This window comes from Orcinus orca, chromosome 10, assembly GCF_937001465.1.
Source record: "Orcinus orca chromosome 10, mOrcOrc1.1, whole genome shotgun sequence".
NCBI classification, from domain to species: Eukaryota; Metazoa; Chordata; class Mammalia; order Artiodactyla; family Delphinidae; genus Orcinus; species Orcinus orca.
The window spans coordinates 21,734,800-21,757,344 of record NC_064568.1 but is presented as its reverse complement, the minus strand read 5'-3'; the positions used below and the strand labels follow the sequence as shown (position 1 = coordinate 21,757,344).

At 38.2% G+C, this 22,545-nt stretch overlaps 1 protein-coding gene across 9 annotated transcripts in view; it reads left to right on the top strand.

The window, feature by feature from the left end:
- The window catches only part of TAFA1 (TAFA chemokine like family member 1), a 774,180-nt gene extending 752,844 nt beyond the window's left edge, over positions 1-21,336 (top strand). For all 9 annotated transcript variants that reach the window (XM_033424877.2, XM_033424876.2, XM_049715831.1 and 6 more), the window contains 2 exons: positions 12,544-12,668; positions 18,383-21,336. In XM_033424877.2, the coding sequence (XP_033280768.1) occupies positions 12,544-12,668; positions 18,383-18,400 (143 nt within the window). In that variant the 3' untranslated portion in view covers positions 18,401-21,336. The remainder of the gene's footprint in view (positions 1-12,543; positions 12,669-18,382) is intronic.
- Positions 21,337-22,545: the final 1,209 nt, after the last annotated feature.

The window sequence follows — 22,545 nt, the reverse complement described above, 5'->3', positions numbered from 1 at the left end:
TTATGTTTTCTGAAGTTAAATTAACTATAATAAATCAGAAGGCATCAAAGTCTTCCTCAGAGACTGTGTGAACATCATAGCATTGTAGCGTGTTTTTGTCTTATTCTATCAAGGATCTATGAGACAGGCATATAAAGCACTGAGTGACACAGCCTCTTCCTCTAGGCCTCACTCCTCCCAAAATTTCCATGTTCTCAGTTATAATTCAATCAGCCATGCATGTCATCCTAAAAAAATAAGAGAAACGATGTTTCCCGTTCAATTCCCCAGGATTTGGCTTCTAAGGCAATAGGTGAGTTCAGGGTTAGAGATACTTCTCTCCTAACTTGCCATCAATTTGTATAGATCTGAAGAGGCCTGAGAGGTTTTGTGTGCCCTGTTCTATCTCCCTTGTCTGAAGTCTCCATCAGCACCAAGAGCATCTCACTGGGAGTTTGAACTTTCCTTTAGTCTAATCCATTAAGAAAATGACTCACAATTTATGGAATAAAATCGAGAAAATTGATAACTTTTCATTAGGCTGACAAAGTCTTTTTCAGCGCTGGCATCTGAAATGTGTTTTCTATTTAAATTTTATTTATATCAGTCTTCTCTAGTGGGAACGAAATTAAAATGAAAGACCTTACAATCAGTGTACAACTTTCCCATTACTGCCAAGATTGCGAGCACTGGTTTTGCAAAGGAACTTGATGCCAAGAATTTTCTGGGAATAATTTAATATTGGGGATTTCTTGCAAAATGGAATCAACCAAAGTGATATTTTAATGTATCAATAACTATAAAAGTGATTACCTTACCTGTGAAAAGAAAAAAGGGTACTTAACCAACATTATTTGATTCTGGTAAATCTGTAGCCATTCTAGAAAAAAAACTATATTATAGAACCTAATAATAACCTAATAAAGTACTTTTTCAAACTGAGAAAATGCTGGTATACAAATATATTCCTCCCAGGAGCCATTTATCACATGGTAAGAACACAGAGAGCTAGCACCCAAAAGGTACATAGATGTACAAGTGGCTTGAAAGTTGCTTGTAAATATCATTTTAAAATCTGATATTCCTTTTGATTTAAAATGTAGAACCATTTTGGAGTTCTTCTCTACACCCACATCTAGGTTAACCCCTTCCCCATTTTGTTGCCATGAATGTAACTGGATCAAATAGAAGTATATGCAGAGGGACACAGAATTCCAGAAGGACAGACATAAATGCACATTCTATTCTGAAACAGCAAGATTCTCCACACTGAGTTGGCTGAACCCGAGAGATCCGTGTGCAGTAGGCACATTCCATCCACTGGGGACCTCCAGGAAATACCGGTGCTCCCTAAGGACTCCAATGTAGTGTTTTTGGTTTTGCTTTTGGCTTAGAGCCTTCCCTATGCCTGACCTCCCTATGCTCTCTTTATTCTGTGACAACCCTCTCAGTTGGATTCTTTGAGGAGGAATTATTCACAAAGAAATTGAGGCCCTATTGCTATAGTAGGTCACTCTTTTGAAAGTCAAGTTGGAACATGAAAGCTGACAGTTAGCTGGGTTCTCCAGTTAAGCCACATGTTTCTGCACCCCCCAAAAAACAAACAAAATCCATATTTCACTGAACTCATTAAGAATGCTAACAATGTTGGTGATGCTGTACAGAGAAATGGGTACATTGGATGGGAAATACCAGTTTGTACAAATTTTCTGGAGGACATATTGTTGATATATATCAGAAGTACCAAACATTTTTTACCCTTTGACTCAGAAATTCCACTCCTTGGAATTCATTCTGGGGAAATAAATACATTTGCAAAGATATGTGTGCAAGGTTGTTCATATAAGCATCCTTTCTAATAGCAATCAGCCAACCAACCCCAAAGAAAGACAACCTAAATTTCCAACAGTAGGGGATTAGTTAAATTAATTAAGATGCAGCCTTCCTATGGAATATTATGCAGGCATTAAAATAATGATGCATTTCATTTATTAATAGACATGGAAAAATGTTTATGATTCAGTGTTTAGGTTTTAAAGAAGGGTAGAAAACTATGTGGTGTGATCTTACTTTTTTCAAAAAAATTTATTTATGTATATACATTTATACAACCATTTTAAATATATATAGTGATCATCTACTATATGCGGCACTGTTCTAGCCGTTTGGAAATATAAAGTCCAAACTTTCATGGAGCTTACCATCAAGTGGGAGGAAAAGGCAAATATCCAGGCCAACAAAATATGTTCTGTGAATTTGGTAATAGTATGTGCTGAGCACAGGGAGATCAGCTCGGTGCTTTGTGAACGCCTGGAGGGGTGGGATAGGGAGGTGGGAGGGAGGGAGACGCAAGAGGGAAGAAATATGGGAACATATGTATATGTATAACTGATTCACTTTGTTATAAAGCAGAAACTAACACACCATTGTAAAGCAATTATACTCCAATAAAGATGTATAAAAAAAAAAAAGGAAAGAAATGGCAACATCTAACATGAACAAAAAAAAAAAAAAAGAAAAGAAAATCAAAGCCGAACATGAGGGGAAAGTGGCAGGGTAAGCGGATGTGAATTAGTTTAGATAAGACCACTCAGAGAACAAACAATTGAATTGAGGGCTGGTTAATGTCAATTCTGGGCGAACACAGCCCAGATAGAGGGTTAGCCAAATCATAAAAGAGATTTCCAGGTTTGCAGAAGAGCTAGAGTGCCAGAGAGATTGGAACAAAATGAGGGGAGGGGGGTGGAAGTGGGGATGGTGGAAGACATGGTTGAAGAAACAGGCGGGACCAAGTAATGTGGGTGTCTGTAGGCCAATTGTAAAGAGTTTATTCTAAGTGATGGAAACGTTGGAGAGTTTTAAGAGATGAATGATAGGAAATCATTTGAATTTTAAAAGATCACTCTGGATACTATGTAAGGAATAATCATAGAGAAAGTCTAGGAAAAACATACCCAAATGTAACAATTTACCTCTGCCTAATGCAATTGTGTTTATTTTCCTTTTTCTAATTATCCATACGCTTTGAATTTTAGAAAAGAATATATATTACTTTTAAAATTGGGGAGGAAAAATGTAAAGTTTTCTATGGTAGGCAAAAATAAGAACATCAAAATGTTTTTGTCCTAACGAAATTACACTTACTATCTACTGTAAACTTCAGGGTTCGTCTTTAACACAGAATGTTAAATTTGAGAATACAAGGGATGTACAGTAGGAAATCTGTCTAATAACCATGATTCTTTGTGTTCCTTCTTAACTGTATATTTTAAATTACGTACCTACACAAACACAAAAAATATATAGCTGAATTTAATTCTAAAATAAAACCATCAATTTAGGGAAAGCAAGACCAACATCCGGTGTTTGAAGTATAAGTGGATGCATGAATAGAGTTATCATGTATTGAAAGTGCAAAATAATCCAGAAACGCCCTGGTGTCCAGACCACGAAGAGGAATGTTATTGTTGGCAGGGATTAGGAGTGTTCCCTTAAGTTGGCAAAAAATCTGAACATTCTTTCTCACCAAGCAGACAGCTTTTTTTCAAAGCAGTAGGAAGTGTATCCCTGCATTCTGATAAGACTGCCCATGAAAAGTAAAAGATTTCTTTGTTTTGTGTTTTATCTTAAAATTCATGTGAAGTTAGCCTTTCGCCTCATAGTAAATATTCTTATTTGCTTTAATATGAAAACACTTTGGTTGATTACTTGGTGGTTAAATTACCCCCTCATTATCCCATCATTACATATAGTGTTTCCCACAAGAGATTGTATGCCACTTTAGGGTAGGAACTGTGTCTCTTTTATGTCCAGCACAGTAGTTAATGAATAGCTTTTGAATGAATAAAATATAACTTTTGTCTTCAAATACCTTCAAGGAAAACTGTCACTCAAGGAAATTGTACCACTCTTATCTTCTGTCTTTAAGTACTGCCCGTTTCACAATCCACATCCTCACTTCCAGCCTCACCGAGATAAATTGCCTCAGTTTGAAAAGCACTAGAATAGAATTTGTAGAAGAGAAGCAGTGCTAATGAATCCTATCATCAGCTATTAATTCTATGTATGTCTCCAAAATATATTATAGATCCTACCAAGAAGTACAGTCTAATCAGTAAAAAGCAAATATGTGCATCCCAGAACTAGGATAAACTTCCATTTAAGAAAAAAAAAAGGCACTCACTCTCTATAAAGGTAATTGCATGAATGCATACATAGATGGATAGTGGACATATGGATAAGTAACAGTAGAAATTTCCATGTGTTGAGTATAACGTTTAGTAGGTCTTCTGCTAAGTATCTTATTTCATCTAAAATTCACAATAACCAGTTGTGATTTTTATTAACTCCATTTATAACTCAGGAACCTGAGACTTGAACCAAAGAACTTTCTGAAGCCATTCTACCAGTAAGTGATGGAGTTAAGGTTCAAACCTGGGTCCCTCTATTACATACCCAAGAGCTTAGAGACTTAACCATTCCCTAATCCCTCCAAACTGGATCCAGTCCTTAAATGTGAGCTCACAGGAAAGAGGGAGTTTGGAATGTCTATAGGCAATGTTATTCAATGCCTTTAATTTTCTGTTTGCTTTGATAAAGACAGTCACACACAGGGAGTCGCTGCAGGTCTTGTGAAGAAGAGAATCGGAACAGCTGTTCCAACAGCCTGTGCCAAAAGGGAAGCTGGAGCGCGGTCCCATTCCTCTAATGGAGTTCCAGCCATTGCTTTAAACTGCATGACAGGTTGCACAAAAATGAGCCTGGAAATTTGTCTTGATTGATGTACTTATAACCTACTTCTGGGAACATGAATGCAGTCATATGTTCAGTCATTCAGTTTATGCTCAAACTCTCATAAGTCATAGAAGCAAGCTGAGAGTTTGGCATAATATCGAAAAACAATGGTGTACTCGCTAACTTTGTGAAGAATTGCCTTTTCTCTTTGGGAACGATTTCATGCTTTTGAGTAATAAAAATGATGATGCTGCTGATGATAGTAATAGCTAATATTTATCAAACATTTGCTGAATGCCAGACACTCTGCTAAGTGCTTGGGATGGATTTTCTCATGGGACCCTCACAATCCTTTGATATAGGCACTACTTTGTTTTCTTTCTCTTTTTCTTTCATTTTGCATTCATTCATTTCAAATTGGCAAACCTGTCTCGAGCTACTCTATGCCATTCAAAGATGAATGCAATGTGATCTGTGCCCTCAAGAAGTTCACCGCCTAGTGAGTAGGCAGGCACATGAGCTAATAAGCTAATAATTAGAGTCCAGTGTGGTTAGGGTTACAGTTAATATGGTTGAGATACTGGCAACAGTGTTTCCTCAGTTGTTCCTAACATCACGGTCAGCTCTGCCCTGCTTCACAATTCTAGAGCAGGCATCCAAAAATCAAGACCTATCAGTTCTCCGTTTGAGTGCAGTAGGGCTTATCTGGCATTTCAGGTGCTTGCTTCTTTCTTCGTGCATCTTGCACACCACTGCCAGATTCATCTTCCCCAACTAGCCCTGTAACATGTCCTCCCTTTGCTCACAGAATCTAGAATCTTCAATGACTTAACTTTCCTTAAAAACAAATTTAATGAAAAAAAAATTTTAAAGCCAAGCATCTTGCTTTCAGAAACTTCTACAATCTTATTAAGAGTTCCTCTTTTCCTACTCCCCACTGTGAATTTGCTCTTCTAGTATATTAACGTATTTACTATTGGAGGAGCACTTTTTGTTCATTTTTATCTCTTTACCGTAATTCATGCCAAAATGCCAATAGTGCCTACATTGAGAAACCCTGAACTAAGTTGTAGGCGCTGAGGGCAGGGACTATGTCATGTTCATTATTTTATCGCTCTCAGCAAATCAGGTAGTGCTTTGACTGTGCAAAGTACCCAATAAACATTTGCTGAACTGCAACTCAAGTGTTATCTGCTGAAATGATAAAAAGGGGACCACAGTTCTTAGATACTATGATGTTTATTTCTATGTTTATTAAGCCATTGCTTATTCTATCTTTTTCTATTTCTGTGGGAAAATTGCTCAAAGTGAACGGCAACAACCAAAGGGGGGAGAAAAAAAAAAAACCACAAGATTTCTGCTCCATTTATGATGTATCACTGAAAGATGGATTGACTCTCCTCCTACAGTCTGTCTTCTGCTTGACAGCAATATGACCTGCTATAAGGGTGAAATCAAGACTCATGATTAATTTACATTCCCACCAACAGTGCAAGAGCGTTGCCTTTTCTCCACACCCTCTCCAGCATTTACTGTTGCTAGATTTTTTAATGATGGCCATTCTGATCAGTGTGAGATGATATCTCATTGTAGTTTTGATTTGCATTTCTCTAATGATTAATGATGTTGAGCATTCTTTCATGTGTTTGTTGCCAATCTGTATATCTTCTTTGGAGAAATGTCTAGGTCTTCTGGCCATTTTGGGATTGGGTTGTTTGTTTGTTTGATATTGAGCTGCATGAGCTGCTTGTAGATTTTGGAGATTAATCCTTTGTCAGTTGCTTCATTTGCAAATATTTCTCCCATTCTGAGGGTTGTCTTTTGGTCTTGTTTATGGTTTCCTTTGCTGTGCAAAAGCTTTGAAATTTCATTAGGTCCCATTTCTTTATTTTTGTTTTTATTTCCATTTCTCTAGGAGGTGGGTCAAAAAGGATCTTGCTGTGATTTATGTCATAGTGTTCTGCCTATGTTTTCCTCTAAGAATTTGATAGTGTCTGGCCTTACATTTAGGTCTTTAATGCATTTTGAGTTTATTTTTGTGTATGGTGTTAGGGAGCGTTCTAATTTCATACTTTTACATGTAGCTGTCCAGTTTTCCCAGCACCACTTATTGAAGAGGCTGTCTTTTCTCCACTGTATATTCTTGCCTCCTTTATCAAAGATAAGGGGACCATATGTGCGTGGGTTTACCTCTGGGCTTTCTATCCTGTTCCATTGATCTATATTTCTGTTTTTGTGCCAGTACCATACTGTCTTGATTACTGTAGTTTTGCAGTATAGTCTGAAGTCAGGAAGCCTGATTCCTCCAGCTCCATTTTTCGTTCTCAAGATTGCTTTGGCTATTCGAGGTCTTTTGTGTTTCCATACAACTTGTGAAATTTTTTGTTCTAGTTCTGTAAAAAATGCCAATGGTAGTTTGATAGGGATTGCATTAAATCTATAGATTGCTTTGGGTAGTAGAGTCATTTTCACAATGTTGATTCTTCCAATCCAAGAACATGGTATATCTCTCCATCTATTTGTATTATCTTTAATTTCTTTCATCAGTGTCTTACAATTTTCTGCATACAGGTCTTTTATTTCATTAGGTAGGTTTTTTCCTAGATATTTTATTCTTTTTGTTGCAGTGGTAAATGGGAGTGTTTTCTTGATTTCACTTTCAGATTTTTCATCATTAGTGTATAGAAATGCCAGAGATTTCTGTGCATTAATTTTGTATCCTGCTACTTTACCAAATTCATTGATAAGCTCTAGTAGGTTTCTGGTAGCATCTTTAGGATTCTCTATGTATAGTATCATGTCATCTGCAAACAGTGACAGCATTACTTCTTCTTTTCCGATTTGGATTCCTTTTATTTCTTTTTCTTCTCTGATTGCTGTGGCTAAAACTTCCAAAACTATGTTGAATAAGAGTGGTGAGAGTGGGCAACCTTGTCTTATTCCTGATCTTAGTGGAAATGGTTTCAATTTTTCACCATAGAGGATGATGTTGGCTGTGGGTTTGTCATATATGGCCTTTATTATGTTGAGTAAAGTTCCCTCTACGCCTACTTTCTGCAGGGTTTTTATCAGCCACTATGGAGAACAGTATGGAGGTTCCTTAAAAAACTAAAAATAGAACTACCATACGACCCAGAAATCCCACTACTGGGCATATACCCTGAGAAAACCATAATGCAAAAAGAGTCATGTACCACAGTGTTCATTGCAGCTCTATTTACAATAGCCAGGACATGGAAGCCACCTAAGTGTCCATCAACAGGTGAATGGATAAAGAAGAAGTGGCACATATATACAATGGAATATTACTCAGCCATAAAAAGAAACAAAATTGAGTTATTTGTAGTGAGATGGATGGACCTAGAGTCTGTCATACAGAATGAAGTAAGTCAGAAAGAGAAAAACAAATACCGTTTGCTAACACATATATATGGAATCTAAGGAGAAAAGAAAAAAAGTTCATGAAGAACCTAGGGGTAAGGCGGGAATAAAGACACAGACCTACTAGAGAATGGACTTGAGGATATGGGGAGGGGGAAGGGTAAGCTGGGACAAAGTGAGAGAGTGGCATGGATATATATACACTACCAAACGTAAAATAGATAGCTAGTGGGAAGCAGCCGCATAGCACAGGGAGATCAGCTCGGTGCTTTGTCACCACCTAGCAGGGTGGGATAGGGAGGGTGGGAGGGAGGGATACGCAAGAGGGAAGAGATATGGGAACATATGTATATGTATAACTGCTTCACTTTGTTATAAAACAGAAACTAACACACCATTGTGAAGCAATTATACTCCAATAAAGATGTGGAAAAAAAAAAGGACTCATGATTAAAGTGGACTTAGTGATTTTAAGAATATCTCAAGGAAAGATGAACATTCTTGAAAAAGTTGAAGATCAGATATTTTTCAGAACACGGCACATTCATAGAGAGAATCCCAGAATGCCAGTGTTAAAAGGGACTTTTAAGACCCTTTTTCATAGTCACCACAGGTAAGACAGAATTAGGTTTTGCTGATATTTAATTAATTCAGTTCTTCTAAGTGATAAAAGTTCTTAGAGCAGTTACGCATCTACCTCATAAGTTTCTCATGGATTCAGAAAGTGTTCGCTAGTGAGAATTTCTATTAGAACGCTACAACTAATGAAATCAAGCAATGTGTAGCTGAGACTAAGAAGAAACAAGTGTAATGAGCTGTCCCTTGCCCAAATTACTTTTCAAGTTAATTTTACAAGAAACTGAATTTTTTTGTTTTATGCAAGTGTTTGTGTTGATATGAAATTTATTTCCAATAATAATAGAGCAGGGATTCCCTGGTGGCACAGTGGTTGGGAGTCTGCCTGCCAACGCAGGGGACATGGGTTCGAGCCCTGGTCCATGAGGATCCCACATGCCACGGAGCAACTAAGCCCGTGCGCCACAACTACTGAGCCTGTGCTCTAGAGCCCACGTGCCACAACTACTGAAGCCCGCTGGCCTAGAGCCTGTGGTCCGCAACAAGAGAAACCACCGCAATGAGAAGCACGCGCACCGACGAAGAGTAGCCCCGGCTCGGCACAACTAGAGAAAGCCTGCACGCGGCAACGAAGACCCAAGGCAGCCAAAAATAATAAAATAAATAAAATAGAATAAAATTTTAAAAATAGAGCGGAGAGAATTCATTTATCCACTCAGCAGGCAATACATGTTTTTTTGGAGACCTATGAATTTTGAATACAGAACTAGAATGAGTTAGCACTATCGTGATGGAAAACATAGATTTTGTGGTTAAGCAGGCCTGGATTCTTGCGTTAATTTCTGAACTTCCTACCTGTGTAAGCTTGGGAAAGTTACTTAACCGTTATGGGCTTTAGTTTTTTTATCTAAAAAAAAATGGGTTCATAATAATATCTACTTCATAGGGTTGCTTTGAAGACTGAGATAATACATTTAAAAGTACCTAACACAGAGACACATAAGAAGAATTCAGAAATGTCAGTTATCAGTTTTATTATTGAACTGACCACTATAATTCAGACTTTTAGAATTATTTTTATTTATGGTTTTATCATTATAATTATCTCTAAGAAAAAAATATTTAAAAACAACTAAATATCATTAATATTAGCTCATTTTATTAAATCTAATTGATCACTCCTTGTCCCATAATCAGAAGGTTTTCAGTAGCTTCCGAATTGGGAGAAGAGGAGGCAATTTTTAGATCCTTTCTTTGTGAACTTTTTTAAAGATATTGCAGGAAATACGAGTTCATGAAAAAACTAGGATGCGAGACTATAGTTTGACCTAGGCCCTAAAATAATATATATTAAGATGACTGTGGAATGCACAAAGCAGAAACAAAATAGGTCTAATAGCATCTTTAGAAAAGCAACCCTGGTAAAATGAACTAGAGTCTAATAAGCCAGAGAGTAGTGCCAAGTCATCAGACTCCATTTGGAAAGGCAACTGTAACAGTTTTTAGAGACCGTAGGCAAGTCTGGGACATTTTCATTCTTAGAAAGCTTTTTCTCTTCCCCTCCAAGCCAGTGGTCTCTATAAACTTGAATTAAAAGTCATACTTGGGTTTTGAGATGTATTCTTTTTCCTACTGTCTACATTTTCATTTAGGAGATATTAATGCTTGAGAGAAAGACGAGAAAGTGCTTTGTTAGCTTGCAACAAAGTAAGTCAGCTGTGAGAGGACACAGCAGCGAAAAGAAGATGGAACAGGGTCCTTTGGAAAGAGGCAAAGGTGCTCATGTCTGACCTTACCAGTAGTTGTTCATTATTTGTGTGCCCCTGTGAAAAAAGAGGGACAAATTCTAAATCAAAGACCACTGGGAAAGGCAGTTTCCCCTCAGAGAGTGTCCATTCGTGATGGTCGAGATGCAGGGCAGCAGTATTGAAATATTAGGTGGGCTTTAAGGGGACACACATGGCAAATGTGACTGGCCTGTTTGTGACTGAGCTCTAGCAGGCAGGGAGCCTCAGACTGAAGGCTCTCAATAAACACTGCCAAACACTGACTTGTATCTGACGTTACTGGAAGCTTTGCCGTTTATTTATTTTTTTCCCCTTCAAGGCCACATATGTTTTTCTTGCTGTCAAAATATATGCTTCTCTATTTAGTATTGTTACCTATTAATTCACACAAATAAGGCCTCTTAACTCCTGACTAGCTGCTTCTTCTAGTCCATACCCTGATGCTGAGACCTGTTGTTAAAAAGAAAATCATCCAGAACGTTCATAATCATTTTGGACTCTGTGAAGTATTCGTGTTTTCTGTTATCAGTCTGTGTTTTACCAAAATTATCACATTGTCCTGCATAAGGATAGAACTATGTGCAAGATTTTCCTTCCTCTGCTTGCCCTATCCAATGTAGTTGCATCTTAGGCGATTTGGTCTGGTCCACGTATAAGGCGTGCATCACATCCAGGCAAAGTTACCCTTGAAAAATATCCTCAAATTGACTGTATAATAGAGTAGAAATGATTTTGCATATATAATCCTGCAGAGGAATTTTTATTCAAAGGAAAGTTTGAGGAAGACTGTATTCTAAAGGAGGGGAAGTCTGAAATAAGAAAAGTCTAGAAGGGGGAAACCTAAATGCAGGTAGATGTCCGGACGTTTCAACCATTCTGCTTCTAAGGTAGCAATCTAATCCCTCTAGTGAATGCTGGGCGGATAGAGGATTTTAATGTGCTCCTGCTTCCCTGTGGCGTGGACTCCATTTCGTTTTAAGATTAATCTTCTGTGACATTAAGAGATGTCATGTGCGTTCTTTGTTGTTGTGAGAATTAAACGTCGTTATGGAGACAAGGTGGAAATGTGAGGGGTTGGGAAGCGACCAATTTTCTTTTAGATAAAGACCTAGAGTTTCAGTCCAGTGTAAAGACAGCCACTTGGAAAGTATCACAGAAGAAACACTCACAGACATTTTAAGGATTTTGCAGGAAAATGCCCAGGTGGATTTGTAAAACAAAAAAAAAAACAATGCCTTGAGCAGCTTCAGAAATGACCAACGCTCATGCAGAAAAAATTTTCACTCAGGATGTTAAGATGTGGAGCTGCTTGATTTGTACTGAGCGAATCTAGTCTCCAGTTTTCTAAAATCTCATTATCCAAAAAAGTGCGCTATAAATCCATCCACTAAATTCATTGCCAGCTTCCTAATGTGGGCAGCCTCAATATCACCCTGAAAAATAGGGCTATTTTATCAGAGGGTCAAGTTTTCAAAGTTCCACTCATATCACCTTAAACCTATTGAAAGGAAACCACAGCTCGTATCAAATATACTTTTGACTGTAAACAAATAGTTTCATTTATTATGACTTGGTTTCAATTTTGCAGGTTTTCTTTTATACTTTTGGTCAATTCATTTTTTCTTTTTTGGTAAGCCTTTGATATCTCAAAGGCTGTAGGGTGGGAAATAAACCCTAAAGCTGGGTGAATAAACGGGCCTTTCTGAAAACAAGAGCTCAATTAGTCATTCTGAAGGACAGTTAGCCCTTTTGTCCCTTTCACTGAAAAGAAAGCACCAGGTCTTTGATCTACAAACTTAACACAAAATTTCCTCCAAAAAGTAAATGTCCCCATTCTGTATGTTTTCATCATACAAGGAGATTGTGGACAAAATGTAGCTTGATGAAACCAGATGGCATAATTATATTTGCATTTTAAGATGTTTAAGTTAAAATCTCATTCTTAGTAGAGTAGTCTTAGCCAGTCATGAAAGTTAAAAAGGACCTAATGTGTTTCAAAGAGCATTAACATCTGTAGAAGAACTCAGCCTTGCGCCCAGGTTGTTTGGATGAATTGCATACACACTTGTTTCCTGTCTTTGCACAGCCTCCATAGTGATTGGGAAATGGTGGTGTGAGATGGAACCTTGTCTAGAAGGAGAAGAGTGTAAGACACTCCCTGATAATTCCGGATGGATGTGTGCTACAGGCAATAAAATCAAGACCACAAGAGTAAGTTCATTTTTTTTCAAATGTCTCATGCGTGTTACGAACTGTACTGTTTGCCTTTGTGTCGTATTTACAAACACCACCCAGAAGAGCTTTGAAAAGGAGACGAAGAAGCCTTTTCCCCAACAGAAACTCTTCTTAACCATTCAGATCAGTGTCTATCCATCAGAGAGAAGTTAGAGATTGAACTTGACTTTTCCATACTGAGCAGTTTAGTGTTTCTCTTACTGAGTCATAAATAAAGCTAGGTTGCCACAGCCAAAGGAAAGAGGAGCAGTGAGGCAGTTATTTGGATTCTGATTCTGATATCTGTGGTGCTCAGAATGGATAATAAAATAAGGGTCTAGCCTAATTCATCCAGATGGTTTCCTGAACAGTTCTGCATTTAAGTGCAGCCATCTTCTAAAGGTTCTTTAAAGGAATTGTTTGATGCTCTCTTAGGGAGGTGAAAGAATTCTCTGATGTGAATAATTGTTTCTTACTTTGTGCGGATAAATCAGGAGTTGGCTTCAAAATATGTAACGACCTGTATGAGGCTACCCAGCCCATCAGAATTGGTGTCATGATGCTGGAGCAGGTTGGAGAGGACAGCTAGGCCAGCCGTTGACCCTATAGATACTGGTCCGTAGGAAAGTCTGGAAGTTCTGATGGGGGTGTGAAGGGCGTTTGGTCAGGGTACTTAAGACAGTAACTATTTATTCACTAGTACAAAAGTACATCAATATTTTAAGAGCCAGTATGGTGATATGTACATGTACCACATGAATATCAGCCCTGTTATGTGTGTATGTGTTTTAAGTATTGGGTATTTTTTAAAACAAGCTTCACCATCTACAAATTCCAATATGTTGAACTTGCAGACTTCCAAAAAGGTGACCCAAATTTAAAAGGGCATCTCTGATTCCAGCCCCTGTATTATGAGTCTTACCTTGGTCTTCTTCTCAGAATCGTCTTTTCACAAAATAAAATTGGTTCTTGCATCTTTGTGATGCAGGAAACATAACACCATAAGAAAATTTTTTATATATATAAAATAAGTGGAGACACTGTGTGTCAAATTTAGTTGCCTGTATTGACCACATTAGCCAGTAAATGGCTATACCTCCCTGGCTTGCACCCAGGAGGGATGCCTGAACCACCCTAGCTTGCTAACATGAAACTGTATGCTCTAAGAAGCTCTGCCTGGATTATCGTATCATTTCAATGAGACACCTACAGAAGAGAGTATTCGAAAATGAGCCCAGTTCCTGATGCTTAGCCCAAAAATCATCTTCATTAGTTGGTAGAGTATGGATTTCAGGTTTCCCTTTGGTTACATTTTACCTGAAGATGACTTTACCAAGTAATTTGAAGATACCCTCACAAGTTAGTTTTAAGCTACTCTGAATTTTGGCCAGTATGATTGGAATCCAGGCACCATTGTTTTAAACACATTGCTGACATATCCTCTGCCACATCTCCATTCCCTATTCCAAATGATAACCAATCACTCTTTATTGATGGTGAGCCCTGTTTTAATAGTACCTTCAGACTTGAAAGTCCCGTAAAGAGCAATAACGCAAATCAAAACACTTCAGGATTTAGATATGTGAAATTCCAAGAATACCAACGAGGAGACTCTTTGGCAGATAGAAAATAAAGGAACAAAACACAGAAATTGTTAGTGCTACTTATTTGTGACCCACATCACTTTTTTTGATTTGGCCTTTGTAGAGTCTATTTTAAAACCATCAGGCATGTTGTAATACATCCTGGACATTCTCCGGCATCACCAAAGTATGGTGTGGAGTCCAGTCATGATAACAGAGGCTGGTACACACTGTGTTCACTACGCCCCTGGGTGAGCTGAGCACAGTCCACACGGCTGAATGTATAAGAGAAATAAATCACCCTTACAGCCAGGTTAAAAACAGAGGATGGGGCTTCCCTGGTGGCGCAGTGGTTGGGAGTCCGCCTGCCGATGCAGGGGATACGGGTTCGTGCCGCTGTCTGGGAGGGTCCCACGTGCCGCGGAGCGGCTGGGCCCGTGGGCCGTGGCCGCTGAGCCTGCGCGTCCGGAGCCTGTGCTCCGCAACGGGAGAGGCCGCGGCGGTGGGAGGCCCGCGTACCGCAAAAAAAAAAAAAAAAAAAAAAAAAACAGAGGATGTACCTGTTCTGACGTGTGCATCCATTTCAGGACAGGAAATAAGAGAATCCTCTGCAGCCATGTGCGTGGCACGTAAGTCAACTAAGAATTCTCAAGACTGTCTTTAGAGGCGGAAGAAGAAGCCGCTAGAAAAAGCTGAATTTTTTAAGAAATCTGGGTTAAGAAAACCCAAACAGTACACTGACTTACATTTTCTCCTCCATTTTCTCCTCCCTTCCTTACAAGAAATTCCCAATGAAATAAGCACTTTTAAATACAAAAGGCACCAATTGAGTCCAGATGATACCTACAGGAGCTCCATTCTGTATAAATAGCCAACACCAGTTCTTAGATCATATGCTCCACAAATAGGTTTTATATGAATTTTTCTAGTATGCCCTGTGTATTTTTCCCCATCAGAGTATAAATATGCCTACACACTTCAAATGTTGACTCTAGCAATTTAACTTTTAAAACAGTTTAATTCACAGATGTATTTTAATTATGAATCATATGTTTTCATTGTTCTTTAAGAGGTAATCTTTAGGGTAAAAAATTCAAATTCTTACTAAAGTAAAAGGAAGAATAAAGAAAATCACCTCTTTTGTTCTTATGTGTAGGATTGATTCAAAGAGTTCTTTCTCTCAGAAAAAGACAAAAACAAAAACCTGAAGAAACATACCCAGCTTGCTAATGGCAACTGGGAATTTCCTTCACACTGTTATTTTTTTAAAGTAGCTTCAGGGTAAAGAAATTTGCAAGAAAGATTCCTGGGACTTCATTCTTTTTCCCCATATAGTTTTTTTTCTAAAACCTCCCTATTATATGGGTTACTTCCAAATTAATCATCCTGAGCGAAAATTCTCATCATTCTTTGAAATGTAGATAAACAAAAGATGGTTCAAAATGTGGTCTAAAATTTAAATTTTTGTGATGCTCATTTTTTAAGGAGGGTGGAGAGTAGAAATTCAGTGTTTCATTTAAACAACCAGACACCCCAGAATGTGGACTAGCCAGGGTAACAGGCCACAGTCTTCAGGAAAACCTTGGGGAAATTGCATCTGGGTGACAATAAAACTTAGAAGGAAGGAGAAAAGATAAGTAGAATTAAGCAAAGTCTTCCATTTCAGGAGATTCAGAAGAATAAATCATAGGGAAAGAGGAAGCTTCCTTAATGCCACCCTACAGAGAGAAAGTAGTCATGCTTGAGACATGTTCCAAAAACCCAGCCTGGGGTACAATAAAACTGGTAACAGGTACCTTCTGGGGAGAAGCTTAGTACATCTGGGTGAAGTTTCTTGGCTAAATTTTAACCCTGTTCCTGCTTGATCATTGCTTCTGTTGTTTTATTAAACTGCTTTGTTGGGAGTTTGTAGCAAGACTAACCGACCTAAATATTGACTAGAGACTTTTTTTCTGATGGTTTTAGATGCCTATTAGTTTATCTCTTTTCTTTAAACTGATATATCAAAAATATAAGTTTGAAAGGTGGGGAGGCTATATTCCATGCATTCAGGAACCAATCTAATACCCTGTGTATTCAGGAACAATGACTTCATTTAGAAAGCTAGACTTCCCCTTAGAAGAAATAAGTTGTTTGACAATGGTGTAATAATTTGTATGTAAAAGGTGAACATTGGTTGTTTGGGGACAGGAAGAGGAGGGGAATAAAATGAGGAGAAAACCAAAGTCATTTGGGAAGGAAAATTAGCAGATTAAAACACCAGAACATAATCTGATCTAATACCTGGGGAAATATCAAGCAACCTCGGATTTCCTTCAGTCCAATATGTCAATGTCTTTCACACTAGCGAGGAAATCAACAGTTGCTGCACAATGTAGAGTCAAGTTTCATTTCCTAAAAGAGTAAGTTGCAGACCTCAGATTACACACCTAACCACAAGAGCCATCTTGTCAGATTTGGTGTTCTCTGTGACTAGCCCAACACAATTCACCAAAATCATTTGTCCACAGCCCCTGGGATCATCCTCCTAATGCCGACTCTAACTTTACATATCTCCACCCATTCTAATCACCCTGATGGTTTTTTTAATATTACTGAAGGGTAACGTACCAGCTTTGACATATTCCAGCTTCTTCCCTCAAAATTCCACCAGGTCTGAAATGTTCTGAGAGACTTCACAATCTTGATCTCTAGTCCATTCGTTCTGCAAGAAATGCCTTTAAAAGAGAGAGAGAGATGGTGGGGGAGGAGAGAGGGAGGGGTATTTAGAGATTGCAGGAAAGAAGAGTAAACCATCTTCTTAAAGAATAAACTATGCTATCACAATTGCCCCTGGATCCAAGTGTGCTCATTCATTTCTTTAATAAATAATATTAAGCCTCTGTTATCTAAAAGTCTTGGGAATGTGATGGTGGACATGACACGGCCCCTGGTCTTCTGTGGAGGCTAGGGCCTAAGGTTCAGTGGGATAGGGGAGGAGGAGGGTCAGTACAGATAAAAGAAAGACAATTCCAGTTCAGTTTTGGAAATGTCGCTTTCTCCCTCCTTTCGGTAAAAAAGAAGACAGTGAAACAAAATGTGATAAACACCACTGGACTGTAGGAAACCAAGGTTTGGAAGGATCTGTTATTTATATGGAAGAATAAAAAAATGTGTGAAGACTTCTCATACATTCTGCCCCTGGTCCAACCAACTTTTGAATGCAAATGTGTATGGTGTATGACTGTTCCTACCTAACCCTGAAAGCTTTAAATGGACTTCACTCCTGGCCTCAGAATACTCAATTTCTAAGCTATAAAAAATTAAGAGATGATGAAGAAAAATGCCTTAAGTCCTAAAACTCTAAAGTAGAACCTTCAACTCTATTAGAACCATCATTCATGCTCTAAACCAGTGATTCTTTGTGCATACATCCTTCTGAAAATAAGAGTCTTTGGGACCATATTTGAGTGGATTAAATGGCATCAATAGTTATAGGAGTATGCCCTTGATTGCCCTTGAACACCATGTCATTGTTTGAGTGGAACAGTTCCTCACCTTGCAAAGGTCTCTTATGTTCCTCAACAAACGTGATCTGACCTTGGCAATGAGTTCACCTCATGCCACCCCTTTGCATCTTACAAGAGACCAACATGAGAAGGCCATGGAATTTCCTACTCATGAAATTCTCATCAGACAGACATAGGAATGACTACATAATGTGCAGGAAGAGCCCAGTGCAAAATGGAAACACAGGGGCCCTTGTTCAAAAGTTACTAATAATTTCAAGATGGCAACTGCTGGTCATTAAACCAAGTGAGGGGCCCTTTTCGACAAAGGGCTCCCTGCAACTAGATTGCATGCCCACGAACCCAGTCCTGAACAGGCATTGCTCCAAGAGTCTGTCTCCTCAATTGTGACAAAATTAATTTAATGAATCGATAAAAAAAAATACAGTGGCCTGTCCATAAGCTTTGATCACCATTTGAGAACTACTGCTCTAGACTTGAACATTCTTTACTTTAGTTCACTTGAAAGAAGCAACATCCTAAAAATTCAAGGTGTCCTCTTTTTCTGCCTAATCACCTTTCTTTGTGCCTTCATTTTGTTTTCTCCCTGAAATTTCTTTCTTTCTTTCTTTGGTTTCAGATTCACCCAAGAACCTAACGGAAGCATTTGTTATAGTAATAAAGGAAAACCTACTCTGTGGAAAATACATTTTAAGAATTTAAAACATCTTATACATTAGAAGCCAAATGGATTTCTTATTTGCACTTTGACTGATTACCAGATAATCACAGTGCTTTTACTGTGTGTCACGAAGTCTCCTAAAGTGAGAAGACCCGGAGTTTTGGGCAACACCATGGAAAGTGGGTTAAGGAAAAAAAGGGTTTTCTCAATGCAAATTTTTGGGATCACAAAGAAAGATCAACTGTCTTCTAATTTGGATCTATAGTTACTTTGTACCATTTGAAATATATGTATATATATAATATTTTGAAATATTATATATTCTCTTCAAAAAATGAACTGTACCACAGTTTGAGGCGGCTGGTGTACCTCTTTGAGTTTTGGATGTTTTGTTTTGTTTTGTTGTCATTTCTTTTTCTATCGGCAAGGAAATCACGTGCCCTTTTGAGAGGTCGGCATGGCACTCACACTGGAAGGCCAGCTACAGGTGGACTCCTGGAATCTGAGAGATCAGAACGATACTGAGTCAAAAGCTTCCTTCTCTTTCTACTAGATGGCCCAAGGAAGCACATCGTCCTGTTTTATTGTTCTCTACCCTGTGCAATGTTAGCATGCAAGCTTGGCTTACATAACCATACTTTATATTCAACTGGTATATAATAACCGTTCTAACCTCTTCCAGGAAAATATTTTTAGAACTACTAGCTTTTCCACAGATAAGAAAAATGAGGATTCTTGAGGGAGCCGCTCCACCATGCTATTAAGACTCTGGCAGAGTGATGGTCATATGTGGATCCCTGTATTAAGTTCTGTAAATACAATGTCTTAAGGCTTTGTATAGCTGTCCTAGACTGAAGAAATGTCCTCTGATTAAATCCAAAGTCTGACATCATTAATTACATAGTGCTGTAGCAACAAGTCTTATCACAGCACATCTTTCTATATTTGATTTGCTTTTTCCAAGAGTGTTCAGATCTCTTCTGGTGAGATGGGAAGACCATTAAAGAAATTAGGTTTCAGAATGACCCTTGTGACCAAATGTTGGACAGCCCTATTAAAGTGGTAAATAACTGCTTTCTAAATCTACTTGTCCTCTTCATTTGCCATTTACTTTTCCTCAGTCTGCTTTAGCCAAATCCAGAGAACACCCGCTTAGCGACACATAGTCCACCGGAAGTTTTTGCATGACGTCATTGCTGCCATCATAACCAATATTTCCAACTCTAATAGTTTGAAAACTAGAAATTCATTATTACAAGTTCAATGTTCTCAGCCAGCAAGATGAACTGTCAGACCCTATTATTGGGCTTCTATAGTGATCACTTGGATGATACGTATTGGGCTCACCCCCCAAAAGATCAATTTGTGTCCATCTTTTTTTGAGAGTTACTCGGCTGATACTTATAAGAAGGAAATATCTACTTAAATTCTAGTTTACCTGGTAGAGCATAATAGTACTATAAATTCCTGTTACTTACCCTATCATATTGCAAGTGTATTTTTTTTCTTCAAAGTCTTTTCTCCAGAATACATGTTATTAGGGGCTGTTACTAGATCAGCAGCACAGTGGGTCTCCTAGTGTGGAATTTTTAAGTTAAATTTTGGGTAAAATCCAGAGGCTCCTTCATCTCTACCAATATACCTTGAAGTCTGATTGAATATATAAACACTCTAACCAGGTGGATTTGTTCTGCATCTTGAATGCCTATAAAAGCATCCAAAAATGGAAATGGAATCCTCATTGCAAAATCTGAGCTTCCTAAATACTTTCACAAATATTTTCCAGAAGGTAGCATAAAATTCATACCAACAAATCAGAATTCCTTTAATTTTATGGTCCATAACCATGTGCCAAGTGATATATTAGAAATTGATTTTCATCTGTAAGTTTTGGAGTGAAAACTGAAATCATAAACCCAAAGAATTATCTAGAACAGTACATCCCAAGATGTGGAGGAAGAAACATCTATAATCCAATATATTGGGGAAATTTTTTTCAACAAAATAAATAGAAATATTTACTGAGGGATTCTCAGAGCCTTTAATACACCAAAAGACACTGTGTGTCTTCAAGAAAGACTGAAACAACGGGAGCCAAGTAAAAGGCTTCCAGAATCCAGGCATGTTGGTTGGTCCTTGACTAATGGAGAGCTCGTTCCCTGACTAATGGGAAGCTGCAAGAAATTATGTCTGTGTGAGGATATGTTCACTGTGTTGTCATGTCTTCAGTTTTTCTAGAGAACCGAAAGTCTGGATTCTACATAAAATCTTCTAACATTCTTAAATAAGATGAACCAAAATGTGATTACTTCCATTAAAAAAATTCTGCAAGCGTTATTATTGCCCAAAATGTCCTGACCATGTGGCCTTTTTTATGAGATTAGTGTTTTCTGGAATACTCTTTGAAAAGTGTTGGTCCTGAATAAAAATCCAATGAGAAGCAAAAGGGATATTCTGTTTTCTGTGGCCTCACACATACAGACCATTCTCATGATTCACAATACGTGGGGGTCACAGCTTTTTCTGTTCTGTAACCTGAGCCTGTAAATCAATGAAGGAGCTGGTCTAGAGGTTCAAGTCTGTTAGTTCATCTCCTGCTGGTCGCTTAATGCAGTAGCTTCCCTGGGAAAGACCTGGAAGAAGAGAGAAGGGGGAAAAAACCCACCACATCAGAATCAAGCAACCATCCAAGAAAACAGTACAAATATTTGTAAATGTCATCAAATTCAGTTTCAGTTTATCCAAGTCCCTTACCCAAATGTATGAACCATCAACTTGTGTTTAAATTTAACTTGTGCCGGTTTGGGGAATTTTCAGTAGCTACCATCTGCCTATTGAATCTGATTGTATATGGTTTAAAAACTTATATCACGTATTTCTGGTTAATAAAGAGCTCAGTGTGGTATGACTAATATTGATTTTGAGCTTTTGCATCAAATATGATGAAGAATATTATAACATAATTAGAGCAAATGGTCTCGTCCAAATCCCTTCTCTTGGTGAAAAGGGAAATATGACTTATTTCATTAGGCAAAGATTTTTGAGTAAGGTGAAGCTTACTTGTTGACTTTTTGTGTGTTTTGTGTCTGTACTTTGTGCATTAATGGAGTTGGCAAGCACGTGGAGAAGTTTTACTGCTTTTTTTCCATTATAGAATGATAAAGAATGTTTTCACCAATACACAATTCACATCTTTTTCTGATCAAATCCAATGTAACTTTCACCAAGCAATGTAGTGATTTTATAGTACAGTATATTATGCCACTTTGCCATTGTCACTGATAAAATAAGTTATGGAGGGTATAAAAACTGTTTATATGAGGAGATCCACACATTACTCACCAGCATGGGATATGCACTCCTTCTTGGAAGGTTAAATATCGTGTCATAACATGAGTTTCTCTTTTAATTAAGCTTGACAATCCCATTTCAAAATCCACTAGGGTTTGCTTGACAAAGAAGTGTGCCGTGTCTCTTTTCATGAGCTGTCTACCTTCTAAATAAAAGATTTAGTGTCTAGCAAATTCTAGGGCTCAAGTCACTTCCATCTAGTTTATAGATATAAGAAAGCAAGGTAAAAAAGCATTCTAAGGGGCTTCCCTGGTGGCGCAGTGGTTAAGAGTCCGCATGCCGATGCAGGGGACACGGGTTCGTGCCCCGGTCCGGGAAGATCCCACATGTTGCGGAGTGGCTGGGCCCGTGAGCCATGGCCGCTGAGCCTGCGCGTCCGGAGCCTGTGCTCCGCAACGGGAAAGGCCACAACAGTGAGAGGCCCGCGTACAGAAAAAAAAAAAAAAAAAAAGCATTCTAAGGAATATGGAAGCTCTGGACTCGTGCAGTAGTGATAGAATCTGATTTCCTAATACCCGTGGGCATTGTACAAAAGTGATAAAATAGAATCATGTTCATCTTTCAAAGTAAATTAAAGAGGAAGCCACTAATTGCGCACACACACACACACACACACACACACACACACACACGCAAATCCCCTGCTAATAAAGATTTTAAGATTTTAGGTTGAATAGGCCAGGATTTTTTTTCCTTATAAAAGATCTCAGGAGCATCCCAGTGGAAACTGCATTCTGCTGACATCTTTGGTCCACAGTGGCTCTCATGTA